The 20041-nt window shown below is 33.8% G+C and overlaps 2 protein-coding genes across 9 annotated transcripts; one reads left to right on the top strand and one right to left on the bottom strand.

Moving 5' to 3' along the window:
* Positions 1-23: 23 nt before the first annotated feature.
* On the bottom strand, positions 24-13227 carry Pdzd8 (PDZ domain containing 8). Of its 6 annotated transcripts, XM_070654377.1 has the most exons (13): positions 12844-13219; positions 11748-12460; positions 11466-11658; positions 11133-11395; positions 9928-10993; positions 9588-9847; positions 8762-8962; positions 7176-7325; positions 5984-6166; positions 1700-5777; positions 755-883; positions 319-667; positions 24-110 (listed from the first exon to the last, which is right to left on the bottom strand). In XM_070654377.1, exons 2-10 carry the CDS (start codon positions 12141-12143, stop codon positions 5574-5576), a joined length of 2916 nt encoding a protein of 971 aa, XP_070510478.1. In that variant the 5' UTR covers positions 12144-12460; positions 12844-13219; the 3' UTR covers positions 24-110; positions 319-667; positions 755-883; positions 1700-5573. The 6 variants fall into 6 exon arrangements, with proteins under 6 accessions (XP_070510478.1, XP_070510477.1, XP_070510479.1 ...); XM_070654376.1 differs by having other exon boundaries at positions 755-5777; XM_070654378.1 differs by lacking the exon at positions 12844-13219 and adding an exon at positions 12542-12818 and having other exon boundaries at positions 755-5777.
* Positions 13228-13696: 469 nt separating this feature from the next.
* LOC139101427 (BRCA2-interacting transcriptional repressor EMSY) lies at positions 13697-20041 on the top strand. Of its 3 annotated transcripts, none has more exons than XM_070654565.1 (13): positions 13697-13886; positions 14898-15072; positions 15151-15338; positions 15418-15524; positions 15639-15888; positions 16011-16244; positions 16337-16438; positions 16564-16718; positions 16819-16935; positions 17032-17214; positions 17297-17538; positions 17634-17743; positions 17867-20041. In XM_070654565.1, exons 1-13 carry the CDS (start codon positions 13826-13828, stop codon positions 18046-18048), a joined length of 2106 nt encoding a protein of 701 aa, XP_070510666.1. In that variant the 5' UTR covers positions 13697-13825; the 3' UTR covers positions 18049-20041. The 3 variants fall into 3 exon arrangements, with proteins under 3 accessions (XP_070510666.1, XP_070510665.1, XP_070510667.1); XM_070654564.1 differs by having other exon boundaries at positions 16549-16718; XM_070654566.1 differs by lacking the exon at positions 13697-13886 and adding an exon at positions 13941-14310 and having other exon boundaries at positions 16549-16718.

The following is a 20041-nucleotide window of genomic DNA, read 5'->3' as shown; positions in this document are numbered from 1 at the left end:
TACAAAGGTGCGTGAATTCTTCGAGCTCGTCGTGTTGAAAATTCAGCAGCAATCTTCGCACATTCGAACAAATTGTTAGAAAAAAACATCCAAACTATAGTCCTGCAAGTCTGCGGTATTGAAAAATAACTTCGGTTAAGAATTTAGTCTTTTAAATTTGGTTTAGTTGATTTTTCCTTCAAAAATTCTGCTAGGATGTAAACCGACACAAATTATATCAAAGAATTTAATTTAATTTAAATATAAAACCAGAGAGTTCTTAAAGGAAGTATTTCCGATTTTTTTTTTTCACCGAAGCACACGTTTTTCAGAACTCACACGATCTGAAGATGATATCCCGGGACGAAGTCAAGAGTGACTTTTGAAGGGTCTGTCGTTTTCGCAAGTGAACTTCAGCAGAACGTAGGTCCGGCCGACTTCCTGCGCAACGTTGCAGAACTTTGGATCCTCGGTCCTTCAAAAATACTTGAAGAATCACGGCTACTGAGGCCCGTCTCTGTCCAACACTGATTGCACAAATGTTCGCGGTGCTATTTAAGCCTTCTCCACTTCTCCCTCCGTCGAGGAAGCGTCTTGAACAGCTGACTACTTTGTATGTGTGCGTGCACTCCACTCTCCCTCTTTGTTTGAAAACAAACGCAGCCAGATGCACTGCGCGACATGCAAGCTGTCAAATTCGACGTCGGGATTTCCGCATTAGATTCAAGTTTATTCAAGGTTTACCTGCGATTTCAAAGGTTTCTCGGTGTCTTACCGGGTTTCATTTGTTTCACAAAGCCGGGAGACAAATTGTCAATTGCATATAACAATTAATGTTTTAAAATCGTGCGACTTCTTCAGCTGAATATTTTCCACGTTAAAATAAATTTTTTTTTTTTGATATCTGTAATAAAAATAATTTATAACCTTTATATAAAAAAATCTGTAAATTTAGAAATTGAATTCTAGTTCTAAGACTGAATAATGAAATCTTATATTTAGAAAATCGAGATCGCACATTAAAACAAAAAAGCTCTAGTGGCAATGTTGACGCATCAAGCTTTTGATTGCGCAGTATTTTTAAACAAAGGAATTTTGCAACATATCAATTATTACTTCGCTTAGACATCTTCCTATCATTAACGATATCTTTAAAGATATTACTTTCTATTTATATATATATATAAAATACTACTCTCGAGACAAACTGCCTACTGCGTCACTCTGGATTTTATTATCAATGTATCAAAATAGTATTTTATATTTTATCGCATTTTTATTATGTTCCTCTACCAGTATCATTATTTCACCGAAAAACTGACTCGCAGAAAAATATCTTTAAAACAGCAATAAATGTTTACTACTTCTATCACGTGCTCGTCATTTTACTATGCGCAATTCAGTGTAACATTTGGAAAATCGCCGTAGAGACGTGCGTCACTGTTTCGTTGTAACAGTGAATTATCATGCGAATGTCCAGAGGAACTTGCAAAATTGCCAAAAGCGTGACCGTCTTTCGCCGCATAAAGCAACGCGAGATATACAGGCACGTTTAATTTTGGCGGAGATCGCGAGAAATCGACCGTCTTTAGATCTTTTTCACGACTCCAAAGTAATTTTTTTTTTCTTCTAATTTAAGAAAGACGGGCGATGTTCGCGAAAACACATTCTTATTTCTTATCAGTCAAAAACAATTTAGCTTGATTTTATTTGATCATACCTTCGCGCCTCGGTCCGCATTTAAATTGTCCCATTCGTAATTGAAGTCGCCTATATCTTTTAGCATCTCGGTTCGCATTTAAATTGTCCCATTCGTAATTGAAGTCGCCTATATCTTTTAGCATCTCGGTTCGCATTCAAATTGTTCCATTCGTAATTGAAATCGCCTATATCTTTTAAAAAGAATGAAAAGCGACAAAGATTAACCGGTGAAATGAATTTTGCCATCGTCTGCAACCCCACTCGGGCGCTTCATCTTCCTCCGTCTACGAGGACTTTGCTCTCCATTCACCGTGAAGCCCAATGCTCAACAGGGGCAAAATGTTTATACGGGTCCACGGTATAATTGGCTTATGGCCAGGAGATACTGCGCGTACATTTTGCCGACAAAAATAGCCAGCCGCAGACGAAAATCCCCCATGACTTCTTCGTTGTTTTCTCGCTTCTTCGTGCGACGTAGGACGTGTAAATGACGAAGACCAGGGGAGGAAAGCCGAAGACGCGTGGTTCCGGTAGTCGCTGCGACATTCTCGAATCCTTGAATGTAATTTTGAATCTCCTGTATTCTTAGATATCCGGATTCTTGAACTCCTAAAAAATGTATAATTATTATTAAATATGTACATGTAATTAAGAATCGAAAGAGTCAAACTCTTGGATTCCATTTAAATGCATGGTCCTTCAAGATCTTTGTTTTCCAAACCTAATCTATTTTGGTCTCACATTTTTAATTATTTAGATTATCTTCCTTAACTTGTAAATGCCTTCGCAGCTTTTGCGTTGGCGGGCTGACTTCCGCTCTTATATTTTTTCTTTTTTAACGAAGAAAAAACGCCAGCGGAACATTGTCAGAGGAAAACACATTGGCTCGAAATCAGCGTACATTGGCCCTGCGGCATCGTCGTTGTCAACGTCCATTCTTTGTAATGTGCAGCCGCCTGTTCTCCTTGTGCTTTTCAGTTTTCGTTGTTTATTGGAAAACTGTCTGCGTGAGCGGCGATGATTTCACAAAAACAGCTGGACGTGTACGTATTTTCTTGACGTCTTTACTATTCTCATCATGCTTCTTTATGTTTAATAATTTTTTTTTTTTTTTAATTGTAGTCACTATCTGAAATAAAAGCTTTTTGTAAGAATTAATCAAATTATTTTTTTCTATGAAGTTGCGGGACAAAAGTCAAATAAGTCTTCTTAATACTTAGATAAAGAGTTTGGATAAACGTGTACAAATAAATATAACTACTGCAAGATCAGTTGATCACGAAAAGTTTTAGCAAGGACGCGCAAGACAGAAATGTCGACAGAAGTGACGTGCGTTCACGCGACCTCGATTTTCGCGGATGTCTATTTTTCATCGTGGAATTTCCCCGACGCGAACAACGCGATTCGACGACACGGTCCGCCCCATCTCGGTGGCTTTTATTGCGCCTTCTGTGTATCTTTTACAGCGCGAACTCTTGAAACACGTGCGCCTTTATACGAGGATAAATTAAAGAGCAAAAGATATTTGCTTCTTTCTGGCATTACCGAGCTTTGCAAAAAATCACTATTATACTCAGCTTACAAATTAATTTAAGTTTGCAAAACGTAACAGTAGAAATATACGATAAAGTCAATTTTATATAACAGCACTGGTTGTAATTAATTCATAGACAAGAATTTAATTCGATTCCGGAATCGACGTTTTATGTATCACGGATTTGCATTATCAATCAAGACCTCGCAATTAGATAGCGCGCAGGGCGTACAAACCATGCGAGGTTTATCATGATCAACAATTAATCTATATTCAGCTTTATATTCACTTTATATATAATAACAATGAGCGATAATACATCGATTTGTAAACGTGAGACGCGCAACACCTTAAAATACGGTCACACAGAAATGCTTATGGATGGATTTCGCTAATACGAAGCTGCGTCGTATATCTATTAAATGCACCGTGAACAATTAAGTGAAATACAGTCAAAATTTTGCAAGTAGGCTTCTTTACCTGTCGTCACAGCAATATAATTATTGATTTAGGCCAAAAGCAGTAATATTCTTTGATTATAGATTCAACAGTCAAAATTATCTGTATGTTCATTCAGCGCATTTAGCGTTACACTTGACTATTCAATTGCCATCAGCAGGCATAAGCCAAATGCAAATTTTACGTAAATAGAGATCGGAATCGCAGAATTATGTCTAATGCTAAATATAACGCCAACTCTCCTACTTTTAACTTTCTTATTAACGTACATTCTCTTCAGCTTTATAGTACGAATATATATTTTAATGCCACTCGGTATAATTGTTCCAGTTATAGATATGTTCTGTGTTGAGGTTTAAGTTATTTGGCACCATCTGCGATTCTTAAGTAAGACACTGAAAAAGGTCATGGCATCTGTTTTCATTTCTTTTGTACGATTATAATTCGAAAGTGAATTATTTAATTAGAAGTAAAATGTAATTTAAGAGATAGAAAGCAGTATAGATATTAAAGTTACTTCTGTCAATTATTTTAAAAATGATCCATTAAAATCGCAAAGTGGTTTGAACAACTTTGTCAAAAGAGACGTGAGGTCTGAAAATGTTACGAGAACCGTGCAAGGTATCCTTTATCACACATATTTTGGCGCAATGCACAACTGTGCACAACTGTATTCAACACCTATCCAGATCATCTCAATCTATAAATAGTTTTATAAATTCGTACGTTATAATATAACATATTCATCACACATTACATTAATGAATTTAGTATCGCATAAAATTGTTATCGGACAAAATATATTTATTAGGCATTTAGAAAATTGTACTGTTTTACCAAAAGTTTTTAACTTCTTTTAAATAACGCGCACTGTTTCACAAAATAAAAGCCTCCTTTCTGTGTGAATTCATACACCTTTTTACACACTTTTTTTACGCAATCATTATTATAACAATTTAATAATACTACTTTTAATGAGTTTGGTGTTCTGTCTTGGTGAACGACATTCTGTCACTGAGTATTACACAGCGATGTATATAAATTATTGTTAAATACACGAAATTGTATTATTTACGTGCATTTAGAACTTTTCGAAAGAAGAGAAAAATATAATTGTTAAATATTTATCATTAAAAATTTGCTATTATAAAGTTAAAATTTCAACTAATAAATTATTACGTATATTTTATCATTATTATTTTTTTTTATTAACACTCGAGGGAATGGTGTTAAAATTCAATCAATTGACTAATGTAGAACAGGCTTTGGAACAGCTATGTCATTATACATATGTATATGTATACATATATATATATGCATTCAAAATCAAACAAACGCACATATTCTCTCTTTCTTTCTCACTTTCTCTCTGTAATATTCTAACATACACATATACATATATAATATTTATAACGTTACATCAACGTTAACTTTGATAAATACATAATTATGTAACGTTATAGTAAGGCTACGTAAATAATGTAAAATAGTATTTTAAATATAGTAGAAACAATAAAAAAAAATTATTACATACATATAATATATAATTAATATCTGCACCAATGGAATGTGATTATAAATACTGTTAGATATTTGCTCCTCTATTTATCTCTGTGCATAGTAATATAAATATCTCTATACATTTTATACAGCCTGGTGTAACGTTACAATTTTTATAACCAATCTGTTAATATTTAAAAAATGGTAATATCATCATAAAATTGATGTAACGTTGCATTAGTGCTATCCAGTCGTTGCTCATTATGAAATAAATGATAAAAGTAAACTATTATTATTCTATTATCAAATATCGCTACTATTTCCACGTTTACTGCTTACAGAGAGAAAGATAGAAAAAAAAAATGCGAAAAAGCTACCGTATTTACTGGATGCACTTCTGTTAAGATTCCTTACTGGTTTGTGGTCGGTCCACCACCTCCTGCGCGTGTTGTAACCCGGCGCAATAATGTAAAAGCAGCACACTTAACGCCTGCACTCGTAGGTCACTCTGCGCGATTAGCTTCATGCTGTCTGCATCCCCGTTATGAGACAGCTCCAATCTTGAGGTAGTTTCGGCGTCTAGCGCGTTCTTCAATTTTCCCATCTACAGAAGAAAATATTAATTTAGTAAACGTATTCTCATTATATTTTAAAAGAATTCAAAGTCCGAAGACTTTTAGATTGGACTATTAATAAAAAAAAATTCAATTTTCTAAATATCTCGAGTCTACCAATTTTAAATCCATAAGCGTGGAATAAACCTCTCAAGTCATTTTTTTTTATTATTCCATATAAAAAATACTTGCGTACCATGGTATTGATCTTATCGACGCGTTCTTGTGGTTCCAAGTACTTGTATAAGAACTTGCCGGTGTCTCTAGCTCTAGACATAAGACCGTCGTCCAAGTCGCCGGCCATAAGTGGAGCTGCAACACTTGGCTCAGCACCCTCCAAGAGGTCAGGACTTATTCCCAGACCTCCAGCCAATGAACTCTAAACGTTTTAACAGTTCGATCAGATTGATTAATTCAGCGCAATCTCTATGAGAAGCATCCTTGTTCGATGTTATGTAGATTCGGAAAGTGAAACATAATCAAGCGGTCGAACCGATCGTGCGTGTGAGTCGCATTGATCTTCCTACATCTATATGATTACCGTATGCAAGCTTTGCCTCCAGTGTTAAGGTGCAATTGCAATGCAATCAGTGCCGTGATCAGCGCTCATCGTGTTGCTGAAAATCCTCATCAACGAGATAACTTGCAGCAGTTTCGAGCAAGCGACAGAAACAACATCTTATGATAGAAATAATAATTTCTAGATGACAGAACAATCACTGAATATTGAGGGATCAAATAATATTTGTAAATAGACAATCTATAAAAAGAAAAAAAAGAATTAATATAATTAATTGGATTAAAATTGTCTAAAATTCTGATTCATCATTAGTATGTAGTTATTAATCTCTTTATTTTGTATTCTTGCGTGCGAGTTAATAAATGTCTTCGATTGCAATTATAACGCATGATTGATGAAGGAATGATGATTGAAATGAATGAACATACAAGCATGAAAACTGCAAGATATCAAAAATCTTCCAAAGAGCGTATTATTTTTCTTCTTTCAATTTGAAAAGGTGAGTGGAAAAAATTGAAGCGGAGAAGGTTTAATACGATTCTAATAAGAAAATTATAATGATCATATAATGATCAAGTGTGAAATTTTATTATAGTTTACTACCAAAAAAAACGTTTTATTCAAAGTACTATATTTTTTAACATATTTAAACACAAAACCTTTATTAATTATTTAAAAAATATTATTTATAATTATACCCAAATTGTAATATTACTAACTTTAATTGTTCGTGTTTTCTGCCCACTAATATTGCAACACTAACGAATAAAGTCTGTTAAAATTTTTTAGTTATATATTTCTCTTTCTTTGTAATTGAACGTGCGATCCTTCTCCGCTTCGGGCAAACAAATGTGCATTATTATTCTACCTTGCGGGATGCACAGGGACTTGGGGGGAGACTTCGAGATGCCAGACCAATACCGGAAGCCGGTGGAGCCAAGCAACTGGTACTTCCGGCCTTCTTCAGGCCCAACAGAGTGTTAGCTATACTAGCCTTCACGGCCATCATACTTGGTCCCTGATTAATTGATCAATGGATTTGAAATATATTAATACTTTTCACCATTTACAATAACAAGCTATTTATAAAATAATAAATCATAAAGTGCAAAACTGATTGCATTAATTTTCGTCTTAAAGTGTGTGTTGTTTCATCCATAAAGTATAGAGTCTACAAAATTGTTAAGTAATATATGTTTGCTAGTAAAAATCTGAAATATTAAATCGAAATAAAATTAAAATAGATGCTGTACATGTCACAAAAATGTATATCGAAAAAAAATTAATTTTATAATAAAACGTACAGATTATATACTTTATCGATAATTTGTAAAAAAAAAAACATTGGTTTCATGAAAAAAAGAATTAAACTTATTGCTCTACTTGTATGTAATTCAATGAGAACAAAGGCAAGGTCAAGGTGCAAGCTTTACAAAGAACCTTCACCTCCCCATGCATATGTTCAGTTCATTTTATTGGCAACAACAGAATGCAAGTTACGCATAACAATCTTTGCTTTCTATATATAAAATATTAAGATAAATGCATTTAAAGACACACGTGAGTTTCTCAAACATTATACAGTCCTTTAACCATGTGACATGTCATTAAGCGCTCCTATATTTCATCGATATGTAATAATGATCATTGTCCACGTGGTCAGTGCTTAAAATATGTCGATAAAATAAATAGTATAAATAAATAGTACATAACAAATTAATAAATTTGTCATATAACTTTGTAAAAAGTAATAAATAAATAAATAAGAAAGTTAGATAAACTGAACATATTTAAAATGCGGACCTAAGTCCATATGGTTATATCTAAAAATATGTAAAATATATCATTTTTAGAGATTCCTAAAGTATTACATAATATTACTGTACAAGATTATTATACAAATAATATTATGTAATACACACGTAATATTTTTATATTATTTTTACATATTTGTTATTTACATGAGAAAATATAAATATTAGGCAATATTTAAATTATAATATTACAAACAAAAAAAAAATCTCTAAAAAATGATAAGTTGTAGAGCATTTGCACATCAGTTGATGATTCAACATCGCAATGCAATTATAAATTGCACATTTGTGTAAATGTAAATGTATTGTGTGAAAAAACACATTGCGGTATTTAAATTATAATACAAACATACAAAATAATGTTAATGATACTAATTATTATCATTAAAATTCACAGCATCGGACTAGAAGGTAAAAAACAGTATATCTTTTAATATTAAAAAAATACTGATGAGAAGAATTATTTTTAAAAGAATAAATAGATGTTTCCTAGCTGCTAATATCAAAGGTAAAAAATTTTTTTCGTTTCCTTTTGGTCCGAATTTGCTGTTGGATATGGAAGCATCATATATATCGCAATGCAAAATTCGACACGATTACGTTTGCGGGTAACAGAACGCCCTAACTACGTCTTGAGTACCTGTACGTTATCTTCGCATCCTGTCAGAGAGATCTCTGGGCTAGAGATATCACCGACATTTGGCTCGATCTCGTCAGCTTCCATCGCCAAAGTTGCTAGACTCTCCGCGCTGCAAGTACCGGACGCTTGACAACGCGTCTCGCACTTTTTGTGGCACACCATTCCACAATCTCGACATTGTACCGCATCCTTTAACCAAATCTGCACAGAAGTTCAATCTCCCGATACAATAAAATAAGAGATAAAGTCCCACAAGTTGATTCCCATTACGATTTCGCGATCTCGATTTGCCGTCGGTGAGGAAAAAATTATTAATTCCGAGATTTCTTGGTGCTTTTAGAAACTTTGAAAATGTTCGAGAAGTAACAGAAGCTTAGAATAAGTTGATGACCGAAGTTTAGGCGCCAGAACGTAGAGTGCGTAAAAGAAGAGTGGAGTCAATAAGTCGAAAGTCGCCATTTTATAATTAACAACTAAAAGCGCTAAAGTTTGAATTGCATGTTACCCAATGGTAAAAGAAATGGTAAAACCGAGCGGCGTCCTGACTTCGGTTACCGACTTATTCATTCTAAATTTCTGTTACTTTTCAAGCATTTTCGGAGCCTCGGCACCGAGAAACCTCGGAATTAACAGATTTATTATTTTATTTATTTTAAATTTCTTAGCCCCTTATATAGGTAAATGATTAGATTTCTTTTTTAAAGAAAAAATTAATAGTAAGTCACGCAAAGCGCTCGCTTTGTAGTAACTAATAAAATAATATTAAAAACTTACACGCATAAACAGTTCGGCAAACTAAGTAAATTGTTAATTTATAATGTCATACCTTTTTCGTACAGAAATCGCAGTGCGTCGCTCTGTGAAAGTGCGTCCTGATGAAATCGTGAATTTTCTTATCGGCGATTTCCTCATTTGGAATTGGTTGAATTTTGGCAGTTTCTGCGTTCTCTTTCTTCCCGAAATCACCGATATTGTCACTCGGTTGACAAGATTCCCATATGTACGATAACAGAATATCACCGTAACAGAGCGTCGGATCGAATCCTGAGTATCCTTGCAGTCTTACGTATGACGTCGCTAAAGAAGCTTTAAAAAAAATTATATACAAATATTAATTTAAGTTTATTTATTTAATTTTTCTTAAAAATCTTTTTTTTTTAACTTACCACTGTCTGGAGGTAATAAAGCATGACATTTCAAGTAATGGCCAGTCGTGGAAGTGCAACATTGCGCCAAGATTAATTTCACAGGCGCATTTATGTAGCCCAACAGTTTCGGTGGCGTTTCACCGCCTTTCACACGACCCCATACGCCTACGTTTAAGAATTGCGATTCAGAATCGATACGGAAGCTCTTGGTTTCCTCAAAGGTGATCAGAGAGGCATATGGTTTATCTTTCGTATTATAATACAAATCAGAGATGCTGGTAGTGCTACTGTCATCCGGAAGATAAAATTGAACATTGCTAGATGACGCCGACGATGTGGAGACTATTGAAATTCGTCGAGATGGTGTAGTGTCAGGCGTCTGAGCGGCTTCTTCTGTCTGGATGCTGCTTTTTCTTCTCTTAAATAGCTTACCGCTTTCTGATCGGGTTTCCGTGAGGTCGTTGTCAGAATCTTTTAAATCGGAGTATTTAATTTGTGTCTCAAATTTAATTTTGCCAGCGTCTTCAACGCTCGGACTGTCCAGTCGGCCCACAGAATCGCTTTTCGACGCTTTTCTTTCAAAGAATAATTTTTCATTATCCGATTTTTGTCCTTTTTCATTCGAATCCGTTTTCGAATATCGTCTTTCTACCTTGATAATAAAACGCCGCTGTACAGCGGACTTGATAAATTTTGCTGCTTGATTCATATTTGACACTTTTTTGCCGTCCACCGCCACTAGAATATCGCCTTTTCTCATTTCGGCGATTGCTGCTGGACTGCCGGACACTATGGTTTCGACTAGCACGCACATCTGACCGATCTCTGGCACGACTTCTTGTTTAAACACCACGCCCAACTGCTGGGAACCCGTCTTACTGATGATTAAATCTAGCACCATGTACGGAACGCCACTGTACTGCGTTAAGTAAATCCATGGTGTAGAATCTATGCTCATGGTGCAGTACACTTCCACTTGTGAAATGTCCTCTCCATTATTGAAGATAATAGGTACCAGATTTAATCTACTAATATCCAATAATACGACTTCCAAGTATCCTGGAGTGAGCTGAGTACTGGCAACCTATTGTACAAAAATTAATCAAAGTTGAAATTACGAAGTAGTTACGAAAAAAAGGTTTATTTCTTGAATTATAATTTCCACAAATGCACGATCGAAATACATAAGACTAAATATTTAAATTAAACGGAGCACATTTTACCTCTAAAAGATCCACAGCTTCGTCATTCAATCTTCGGAAAAACGGCTTGTAACGCATCTTGTAACGAGGTAGAGTATGTTTTCGCTTCACCGCTCGTCTAATTTGACTGGTGATAATCGAGATTATTTGCGGCTGTAATTGACGGCCTTGGAACTGCGACTGGACTTCTAATTCCAAGATCGGATCTGAATAAAAGCTCAACGACCAATGTGTGTATGGTACACGAGTGAACTGTAGTCTAGCTTTACCGCTAATACGTTTTACTATAAAAATAGATGCAATATAATATATTTTTCTTTTTTTTTTTTTTAATTACATGCAATTATTTATTACCTTGCAACGCCATGTAAGCTGTTTTACCAAGCACCATCTTAACATCTATAGACAATTGAAAGTTTCCTGAGTAATGTAAATCTAAGGCCAAGTCCAGAGACTCCAGCAATCCTGTGTCGGCATCGATTTTCGAATCGGCAACTTCTAGACCCTTTATTGTTGGAAATTGCGTACCGAGATTCAAGTCTCTCAACTGCAAAAAATTACAGGGGATTTATTACGATTTATAACAAACGCATTAACGTATATTATTTTAAAATCGTCTTAATTGTTAAATCTTACTTTCACACTGTCTAACAATTTAGCGGTAGTTGATTGCGTCAGAAGCTCCTTAAACTCATTATTTAATTTTCTATAAAGCCATAAACGAACTCGCTCCGCATTTCTCAGTTCATTAAAAAGAAACTGCAGCGTAAGATTTATGGCTAGATTCTCGTTACCCTGGGACATTGCCTGACGGGACATACTGCTGTTAGAATTTGTCCTTTCCTCCTGTATTTGCTCCAGCAGTTCTTTAGGTAACTGAGCCTTGCCATGCTGCAGCTGTCTCTGTGGTGGATCTACTTGAGGTCCTGAATCCAAATACTTCTTGAACAGGTAAAACTGTAATGCCAGGGTACATATTACACCACAGATAAATGTAATGATAGCCACCAGAACCAGTTGCAAACTGTCCATATTAAATTCACAACTAGAAGATGCAGTTTCTCCCTCAATTATAAAATGTAGTAATCCAATAATAATGCAAACTTGACTTTGGTTAATAATAATTAATACTTCATTGTACACGCATGAAAGTTTCCAATGTCCATGCTGAAAGTGCAGTTATCAAAAGCAATTTCTCTCCAACAAATGTCAATAATAAATTGAAATGCTTTTGCATATTATCACACTACATGTACACAATGCAAAAAAATGGTCCAAATATGCATGTTAGAGCCATGGCTATCGAAAATCCAATCTCTTCTCCATGAGTATCAGCATAAGCAAACAAGCTGCAAAAAAAATTAAGCTAATTAATACACATTAAAATAAAAAAAAATTACAAAACTAATTTAAATATTGTTAAAACGTACGGATTTTTATATACGTAAAAAAATTTAGTATTCTCTATTTTTTACGTTATAAAACAAAATTATTTAAAATCGTATTAATTGCAATTGCGAGAAGAGCAATTCACTTTTTCGGAAAAATTCTGTAGCGTTATTTCGACTGAAAAAAAAATAAAAGCTGCGTACGACTTGCTTGTCGCGACGTTATGAGTCACAAAAACGAGTGTGAGAAAGAGAACTGGGCGGAAAGAGCCTTGTAATTGTTCTCAGAGAAATCAACCTCCGGCTCGCGGTTGCTCGCGGCGTTCTATCGTCCCGCTAACTACCTGAGGTTGCATTAGGAACTTTCGGTCGGCACGTCACCACCTCGCATCCCAACGGTGCATCGCGTTGCACACGGGAACGGTCAGGTCCCGCTCCGGTTTTTACGGCTCGGCAGATATCCAGAGCACTTTCACTCGTCGACCGCGGATCAGCTGAACGAACCGCGCGCTCGCGCACACGCGCGCATGTATGGAAAGCGAAGCCTTTCCGCGTCCAAGGGATGGGACAGGTTCACGGACGAGGAGTTACGGCTGCACGGAGTGCACGGGACGAATTCAATCCTATACGCGCTATTGATCTCTCCCTACGGTCATGCTCCGGCAGTCCGGGAATAATCGACTCATAATACTGGGCGTTGAAAAAATATCAAGGTTTACTACATAAATTAAAAACCAATTTGAATTAAAAGAAGAGAGAATTATTTTAAATAAAAGATTGAACTCAATCGAATCAGCTACGTTAGATTTCACAATCCATTTCATGAGTGTCTTCTTATTTTTAAATTGACCGTGCTGTTTTGAAGTTAATTTTTCTCTTTTGAATGGTAAAAAAAAAGTAGTAAAGAAGAATAGTTTACTCCGCTATGTGATTGGAGAGCGAAGACGCGATCGATTCACGATACCCAACGGGTGCAGAAGTGCAACCGCTCAGAGAGCGCTCAGTGAATTCTTGCATCAGATTGGTGGGTATCGTCAGATCTTAAAGAATGTTCTAATCATATGTAAGAGCTCACTGAGCGGTTGCACTCCTGGATGCACTGGTCGGCCGCGCAACCGCGGCTGCCAACCTGGCGACGATCAACTGAACAGGCCGCAAGGGTTCCAATAATCGCTACTAACGAAATAGTACTAGCTCGGCAACTCACGTCGCACGGCTCGCACGACTGTCAACGGAGGGTTTCGAAAATGCGCTGGGAAACGCGCGCCGATTTCGTTGTCCTGTGCGTGTGATTCGGGACCCGGCCTGCGGGAGAGTCGCGGAATCATGTGGCCGGTGCGGCCAGAGATGACTCGCGACGAGTGCAGGAAGTGCCTACGATGTCTTGGTAAGGTTATGTGAGCTGAATTGATAGCCTCGTTTAGCAAGCGGACGAGCGAGCCTCGTCGACGTGCTGCCTATCGGCTGTACTCCGTGTCACGTACATAAAAAATCAGCCCGGGACGCCAGACGCCCTTTTCGCCGTGTTTCCCACGCACGACGATGACGTCGTCGGTGAAATCGCGGCCTCCACGTCGCGCGTCTCTCGACGAGCGAGAGTTAAAAAAAATTCTGAGGATCCAACAACACGGTAGCGACTATGGCTTGACATGGAGGCTTCCTCGCTTTGTATTTAATTATTAAACAGCAGTTAACACTGATCTTTCTATCGGATGGGCGCCAGATAGCTGTATTTAATACGAAACACGATGTTGGAAAATATGAATTTGATGTCTATAACTCTTCTGGCAGTGCTTTAGAACTCAAATGCTGTGACTATTATTTTATGTTAATATTAGAAAACGACCTTTGTATTATCTTGATTCTAGATATCACTTGCAATAGACAGTTTAGTGGGAAATTTATAGTAAAAGTACTTAGGTTTTATTTCTGTATCTATGCTCTACATGTATATAAGACTCTCAAGAGTAAATAAAAAATGTCTCTTAAAGTATTATAATAATATGGATAATTTATATACATGCTTTAAATATTAATCAAGATTTAAAGATACATTTATTAACTTATCTACTTGTAATATGCATTATTTTAAAGAATTTTATATAAAAAAATATAGAATATTTTTTTAATACATGTAGAAACTGCATGATTATATAACACAAAAATTATATTTTGATATATATATTGCATAGACTATTGCAAAAATTACATTTTTTAGAAATAGAACTTGGTTTAAAGTACCCTGCATTTGATTAAAATTTAATATGTTTCTTTGATTAGAATTTAAATAAAAAATTTGTTTATAAAAATTTATATAAAAAGAATATAATTATGAGCTCAGTAGTAGCTTATTAATTTTTTTTACATATTCTAATGTATAATATTTTATATGTTACAGAATTAGATGCTTATGGAAGCATGGTATCTGTTCTACGAGCTCAAGGCCCTTTTACCAATGAAAAACAGAAATTATTGCAAGAACTTGCTAAAGTGTTACATATCTCCAATGAAAGACACCGTGCAGAAGTACGGAGAGCGGTAAATGATGAGAAACTTGCAACAATTGCAGAACAGTATGTATTCTATGCAATTCTACAACAGTGTAATTTATTTGTTTAATTGATATTTATTATTAACTTATTGCTATTTAGACTTAATGGTCCAAATACTGGCATAGATTGGACTCTCGAAGGTCGTCGAACTATTCCTCTTTTACCAAGATTGAAAGCACGGTCTGCATTTACTACATTAGCAAATAGTTTGTCCTTTACAACTGCAATTGCAAATGATAGGAAACCTGATAGAAGTAATACTGTTAGACAATCTGAGATCTCGACAGGTTTGATTAATGATAATTGTTATAATAAATTATTTAAATTATATTATTTTTTTTAAATATATGTTTTTGTTATTAACAGTTATTGAAACTGAATCTCATCCTAATGTAAAAATAGAAGAAGACTTGTCTATTGATACGAGACTAAATAATGTTGAAACTAAAGTTGATAATAAAGTTTCGGCAGAAGTAAGTAAAAATATAATAAATTTACCTAATTTATCTTACAATACAGATATTGTATTATCCTCACATATTATCTATCTTTAGTTTTATAAATCATGTTGTTCCTATAATTTGTAGAATTTAAATTTAATCGAAAATGAGAAGACAGATGATAAAGATATGCATAATAAAGCTAATGAAAAGCTCAAGGAGTTCCCTCAAAAGCGCAAATGTTCTTCTCCATTGTCAGCGGCGCCACCGAATAAAATTTTAGCAGTATCTGAAGCACCGAATCATATTTTGCAGACTTCTGAAAATAAGCAAGCATCACAAATAACCAAGCGTCAAAATTTAACATTAATTACGGTTACTGATAACGAGATTACAGGTTGGTGGTTTTTTTCTTCCGAAAAATAATTTTTTTACAAAAAAGTTTTATATTATTTAATATATTTTATGTATTTTTATATATTAATTAATTTTTAACAATTACTTTTGTGATAAATTCAGAATCTGGAGACAGTACAGCAGTATCGAAACATCCGAGTGAGTGCATTGTAGTTACATCAAATAAACATGTAGTTACAACATCTACGTGTATTAGCAACGTCAGCAATTCTAAGACGATAGTAAGCACTGAGCAAAATAGGATTAATACGAAAGTAGTGCCGGCAATAACGAGCTGTTTATTGAGCATAAATAAAATACATTCAAGCAGCGACACACAATTTCAAGATAGCATAAGTACGCATTCACATTCAATTTAAATCAAATTTAATTTTACAAAAATTTTGTGATATACAATCGATTTCACGTCAGTCTTTATATTGTTGCAGGTGGTGCACAAAAAACTCAGACGTCTGATAGTATTAACTCGAATACGTCGTCTATAAAAAGCTCTATGACGCCAATTACAATACAAAGTACTAAAGTGTCAAGTAAGTATTATTTTCGTATCATTTATATTATTACTAGTAAAATTGTAGAAATAAATGCATGAAACGATAACACAGTTTTTTATATATCGTATAAATTTTGTAAATTAAAGGAGTTACATCTTTAGATTCTCGGCAAACACAGTCAATGTCTGTGTATCCTGGAACCACTGTATCTAGTGGCCCTGGACCGCCTCAAGTTAAAGTTCCCATAACATTAATGTGTAAGAAACTGCCATCCGAACAAATTACAACCTTTGATCACCAAGCCACTGCCAAAACGGTAAATTTAATTATAATTATTCCTGCTTATTTTTTTTTTTATATTAAATATGAATATTATATTAAATTGTGTTAAATATACATATGTATACATTTTTTAGGGTATTTTCCCCAAGAAAGTTGTAAATATGCCTCATTATACTAACATTAAACCAAATAAAACTAACGTGATCGTCATTCAAAAGGCAAAAGCTGTAACACTATCACACGCAGGCAAGGTATTCTAATAATAGTCAAGAATAAAAAAAAATTAAAGAGCAAAAGTTAAATATATAAAGATTTTATTGCATTGATTGCTTTATCGATTATTTTAGGAAGCGCTCAGCAAAGCATTAATAATGGGAGGAAAGAATCTGTGCGTCACGAGTCAACATAACGCAAATTCGATTAATGTTCAACCCCATCATATTTCTTTAAACAATGGAGATCAAACAAAAACTATGCTTCCGACTTCAAACTCGTCACAAAATGCAGAATATATTAAAACAAATATGAAGGTAATCTCATATCTTTTGTATCATTATTGTTCCATTTGATTTAGTTTGACGTTTTATATACATGTGTAATTATATTTTGTAGTCTGGAAAAGCAGCGGTTGTATCTGTGGTCACGCGTTTACGGCACGACGTTTCGGAAAACAAAGTTCTCTCACCACTTTTTGATTCACCGGCCATTCTTAACGTTGAGTCTAAAACTGTGATACAGAATGTAAATTACTTGCCAAAAAAAGAATGTAATAATGATAATAATACAATCGATCGAGAGTCTTCTTTGAAAATAGAATCCATGACTATCTCTACATCGGAGGAAAAACAGTATAGGTTGGTACATAGAATAGTAGTAATAATATCGACAGATATTTCAATTCAATATATTTTATAGATTTTTTAATAAATACATATGTTTTATTTTACAGAAAAAACAACGATGTTAACGCGAGCACGAATTCTCAGGTTGTGAGCCTGGTAGAATCCTTAAAACCGTTGGAAAGCAAAGAAGTTCTCATTAGGCCGAAACAAGTGCACGGTATGTAGCGTAATTGTATAAAAAATATGTAATATGTCGTAAATTTTAATGAGAGATAAGATACATTTTTCTTTAATAAATTAAAAATTTATTATAAAAGATTTAAATTTCATTATTTTATAGATAATATTGAACATGATATTCGAATCGAAAAATCTGAAGATACGGATATATTTGACACGATGTTAGAATCGACAAATAAAAATTTGCAAAACTTAATGGACAACAACGAGAATTGTGATTTGGAGCAATCTTCAAGATCATTAGGGACTGGAAATAAGATGGACGAACATGATGACTCGTAACAATTAAAGATCTTGCGTTACGCATGTCGTAATCATTATTATACTATAGCAAGGCTGATACTTTCATTTCGAAAGTGTACTGATGTATTTATCATTGTATAAGTATACAAACGTATGTTTCTATTTATATATGTATATTTTAACGAGATTTATAAAAACGTATGTTTGTTTTCTCCAAAAGATTTCCATGATCTCGAAAAGAATTGAAAATAACAGATGCCAATATTTTTCGTCATTTCGTATGGGTGAAAATCATTTAATTAATTGTAAAAATATTAATTCTGACATTTAAACACATTAATTGATATTAGTATTGTATATAAGTGCCAAATTATACAATTTGCCATTAATTTATACTTTTGTAAAGAAACAATCCGCGTTTGTCTATTTATTTAATTTTTCGTAATCCCGTAATGGAAATTATTCCTTCCAGCTTTTAATTTCACTACTGTTTTCTAGTAGAAAAAAAAGAAGCTGAAACTAACTGCATTTGGTGCTAAATGTATCACTATCGATTGTTATTCTGTGGTTTTAATATTTGGAATAACTCGCTAATATGAGATAGTTATATTCAATGTTAAATGCAGTTCATTAATTTAAATACTTGGGTTTCCACTACATAATTAGCAAATATAATTTATTTAGAAGATTATCGAAAATTATTGAATAAATATCATTATAAATTTTGCACTTTATATAACAAAAGGAGATATAATTACGTGTATCAAATTGCATGCAAACTTTGAAATCAATTTATACTTTTGTTTGTAAATGTGTAAGACTAAACATTTTTGTAAATGTGATATTATGACGTTAAGTAAGTATTAGAATTTTGATTTTGCGAATCTGTCACTTGCTCATATTATTGTTACAGCGACGCTGTAAATATCTTGTAAATGTGTCGACGTTCTCTGATTATTGTGAGAAAAGATGCGTGAATACATTCTTTCGTCTTATCGTTATTGATAAAATGCGAATATTAGTAGAAATTCAACGATAACTTAATTATTCAATAGCGGGATACTTTTTTCTTATTTTTAAATAAAACTTGTTTGCATATGAGGTACATTCGTTACACAGCAGTCAGCGCAGTAACCGCGCTACTTACAAAGTTCAGAATTTATCTTTTTTTCTTAATGTGCAAGAAGAAAGATAACCTCTGAACTAGTGCAGTAACTGCACTGAATGTGACTGACTGCTACGTAAACGAATTCCATGCCATGGCGACAGTCTATTCTTATTTAAGAAAATGTAATAGAAAAAGATTATATTTTTTGTAAGCAAAATAACACTGCCCTTCAAATTGCAATATTCTACTCTATTATTCAGATTTTTATTGTATTTTCCACCAGGTTGCAGAATGCTTTCGCCTAATTACTTATCGAAAGAATTTGTAATAAGAATAATTAATACATATTAGTCCTCATTAATATGTAAATGAGAAATGTAAAAATGAAAATAATTGCGTTTCGTCTTATTGAGTAGGTATTCAACATGTACTGTCACAGATTTCTCATATTAAGAAACGTGATTCCGTTTCGCGCTATATATGTATAAAAACATAGTAACTATATAAATAGGTATTCTTTATTAAAATGATAAAATGTTAATAGTACGCTCTAGTTTTGAATAAGCGATTTTAAAGATATGTTTAAACAAACAATTTAATTAATTATTTTCTCAAAATTAGTTTTCTGTCAATTTAGAGTGAATTTTATTTTATTAATTTTGATGCAAAACTTTGTTATTTGAGACATTATTTAACAAATTATTGAAAATAATGTGCACGTATACATTCAATAGCAATACTCTTATTCAGGAATAAAATTTATAAAACTGATGCAATAAATCAGACATACTTTTGCTTTGTATATATAATACTAATGCAAACTGTGTATATATACGAATATGATATTTATAGCCGATTGCAAAAAAATAAAAATATTTAAACCTGAATAAAACGGTTGTTTATTACATTTTAAAACAATAAGGA

The sequence above is a fragment of the Cardiocondyla obscurior genome, linkage group LG03, assembly GCF_019399895.1.
Source record: "Cardiocondyla obscurior isolate alpha-2009 linkage group LG03, Cobs3.1, whole genome shotgun sequence".
Classification (NCBI taxonomy): Eukaryota; Metazoa; Arthropoda; class Insecta; order Hymenoptera; family Formicidae; genus Cardiocondyla; species Cardiocondyla obscurior.
This window is presented reverse-complemented; position numbering and strand designations above follow the sequence as displayed.

What these genes read in the sequence shown, in the direction of transcription:
- Pdzd8 (XM_070654376.1), bottom strand. Translation starts at nt 12,143, where the DNA reads ATGGACAGTTTGCAACTGGTTCTGGTGGCTATCATTACATTTATCTGT. An exon ending in AGCTTACATGGCGTTGCAAG is followed by an intron (nt 11,396 to 11,465) that starts GTAATAAATAAT and finishes CTATTTTTATAG; the next exon opens with TAAAACGTATTAGCGGTAAA. An exon ending in GATGCGAAGATAACGTACAG is followed by an intron (nt 7,326 to 8,761) that starts GTACTCAAGACG and finishes TCAATTAATCAG; the next exon opens with GGACCAAGTATGATGGCCGT.
- LOC139101427 (XM_070654564.1), top strand. Translation starts at nt 13,826, where the DNA reads ATGTGGCCGGTGCGGCCAGAGATGACTCGCGACGAGTGCAGGAAGTGC. An exon ending in TACTGATAACGAGATTACAG is followed by an intron (nt 15,889 to 16,010) that starts GTTGGTGGTTTT and finishes TGATAAATTCAG; the next exon opens with AATCTGGAGACAGTACAGCA. An exon ending in TAGGCCGAAACAAGTGCACG is followed by an intron (nt 17,744 to 17,866) that starts GTATGTAGCGTA and finishes ATTATTTTATAG; the next exon opens with ATAATATTGAACATGATATT.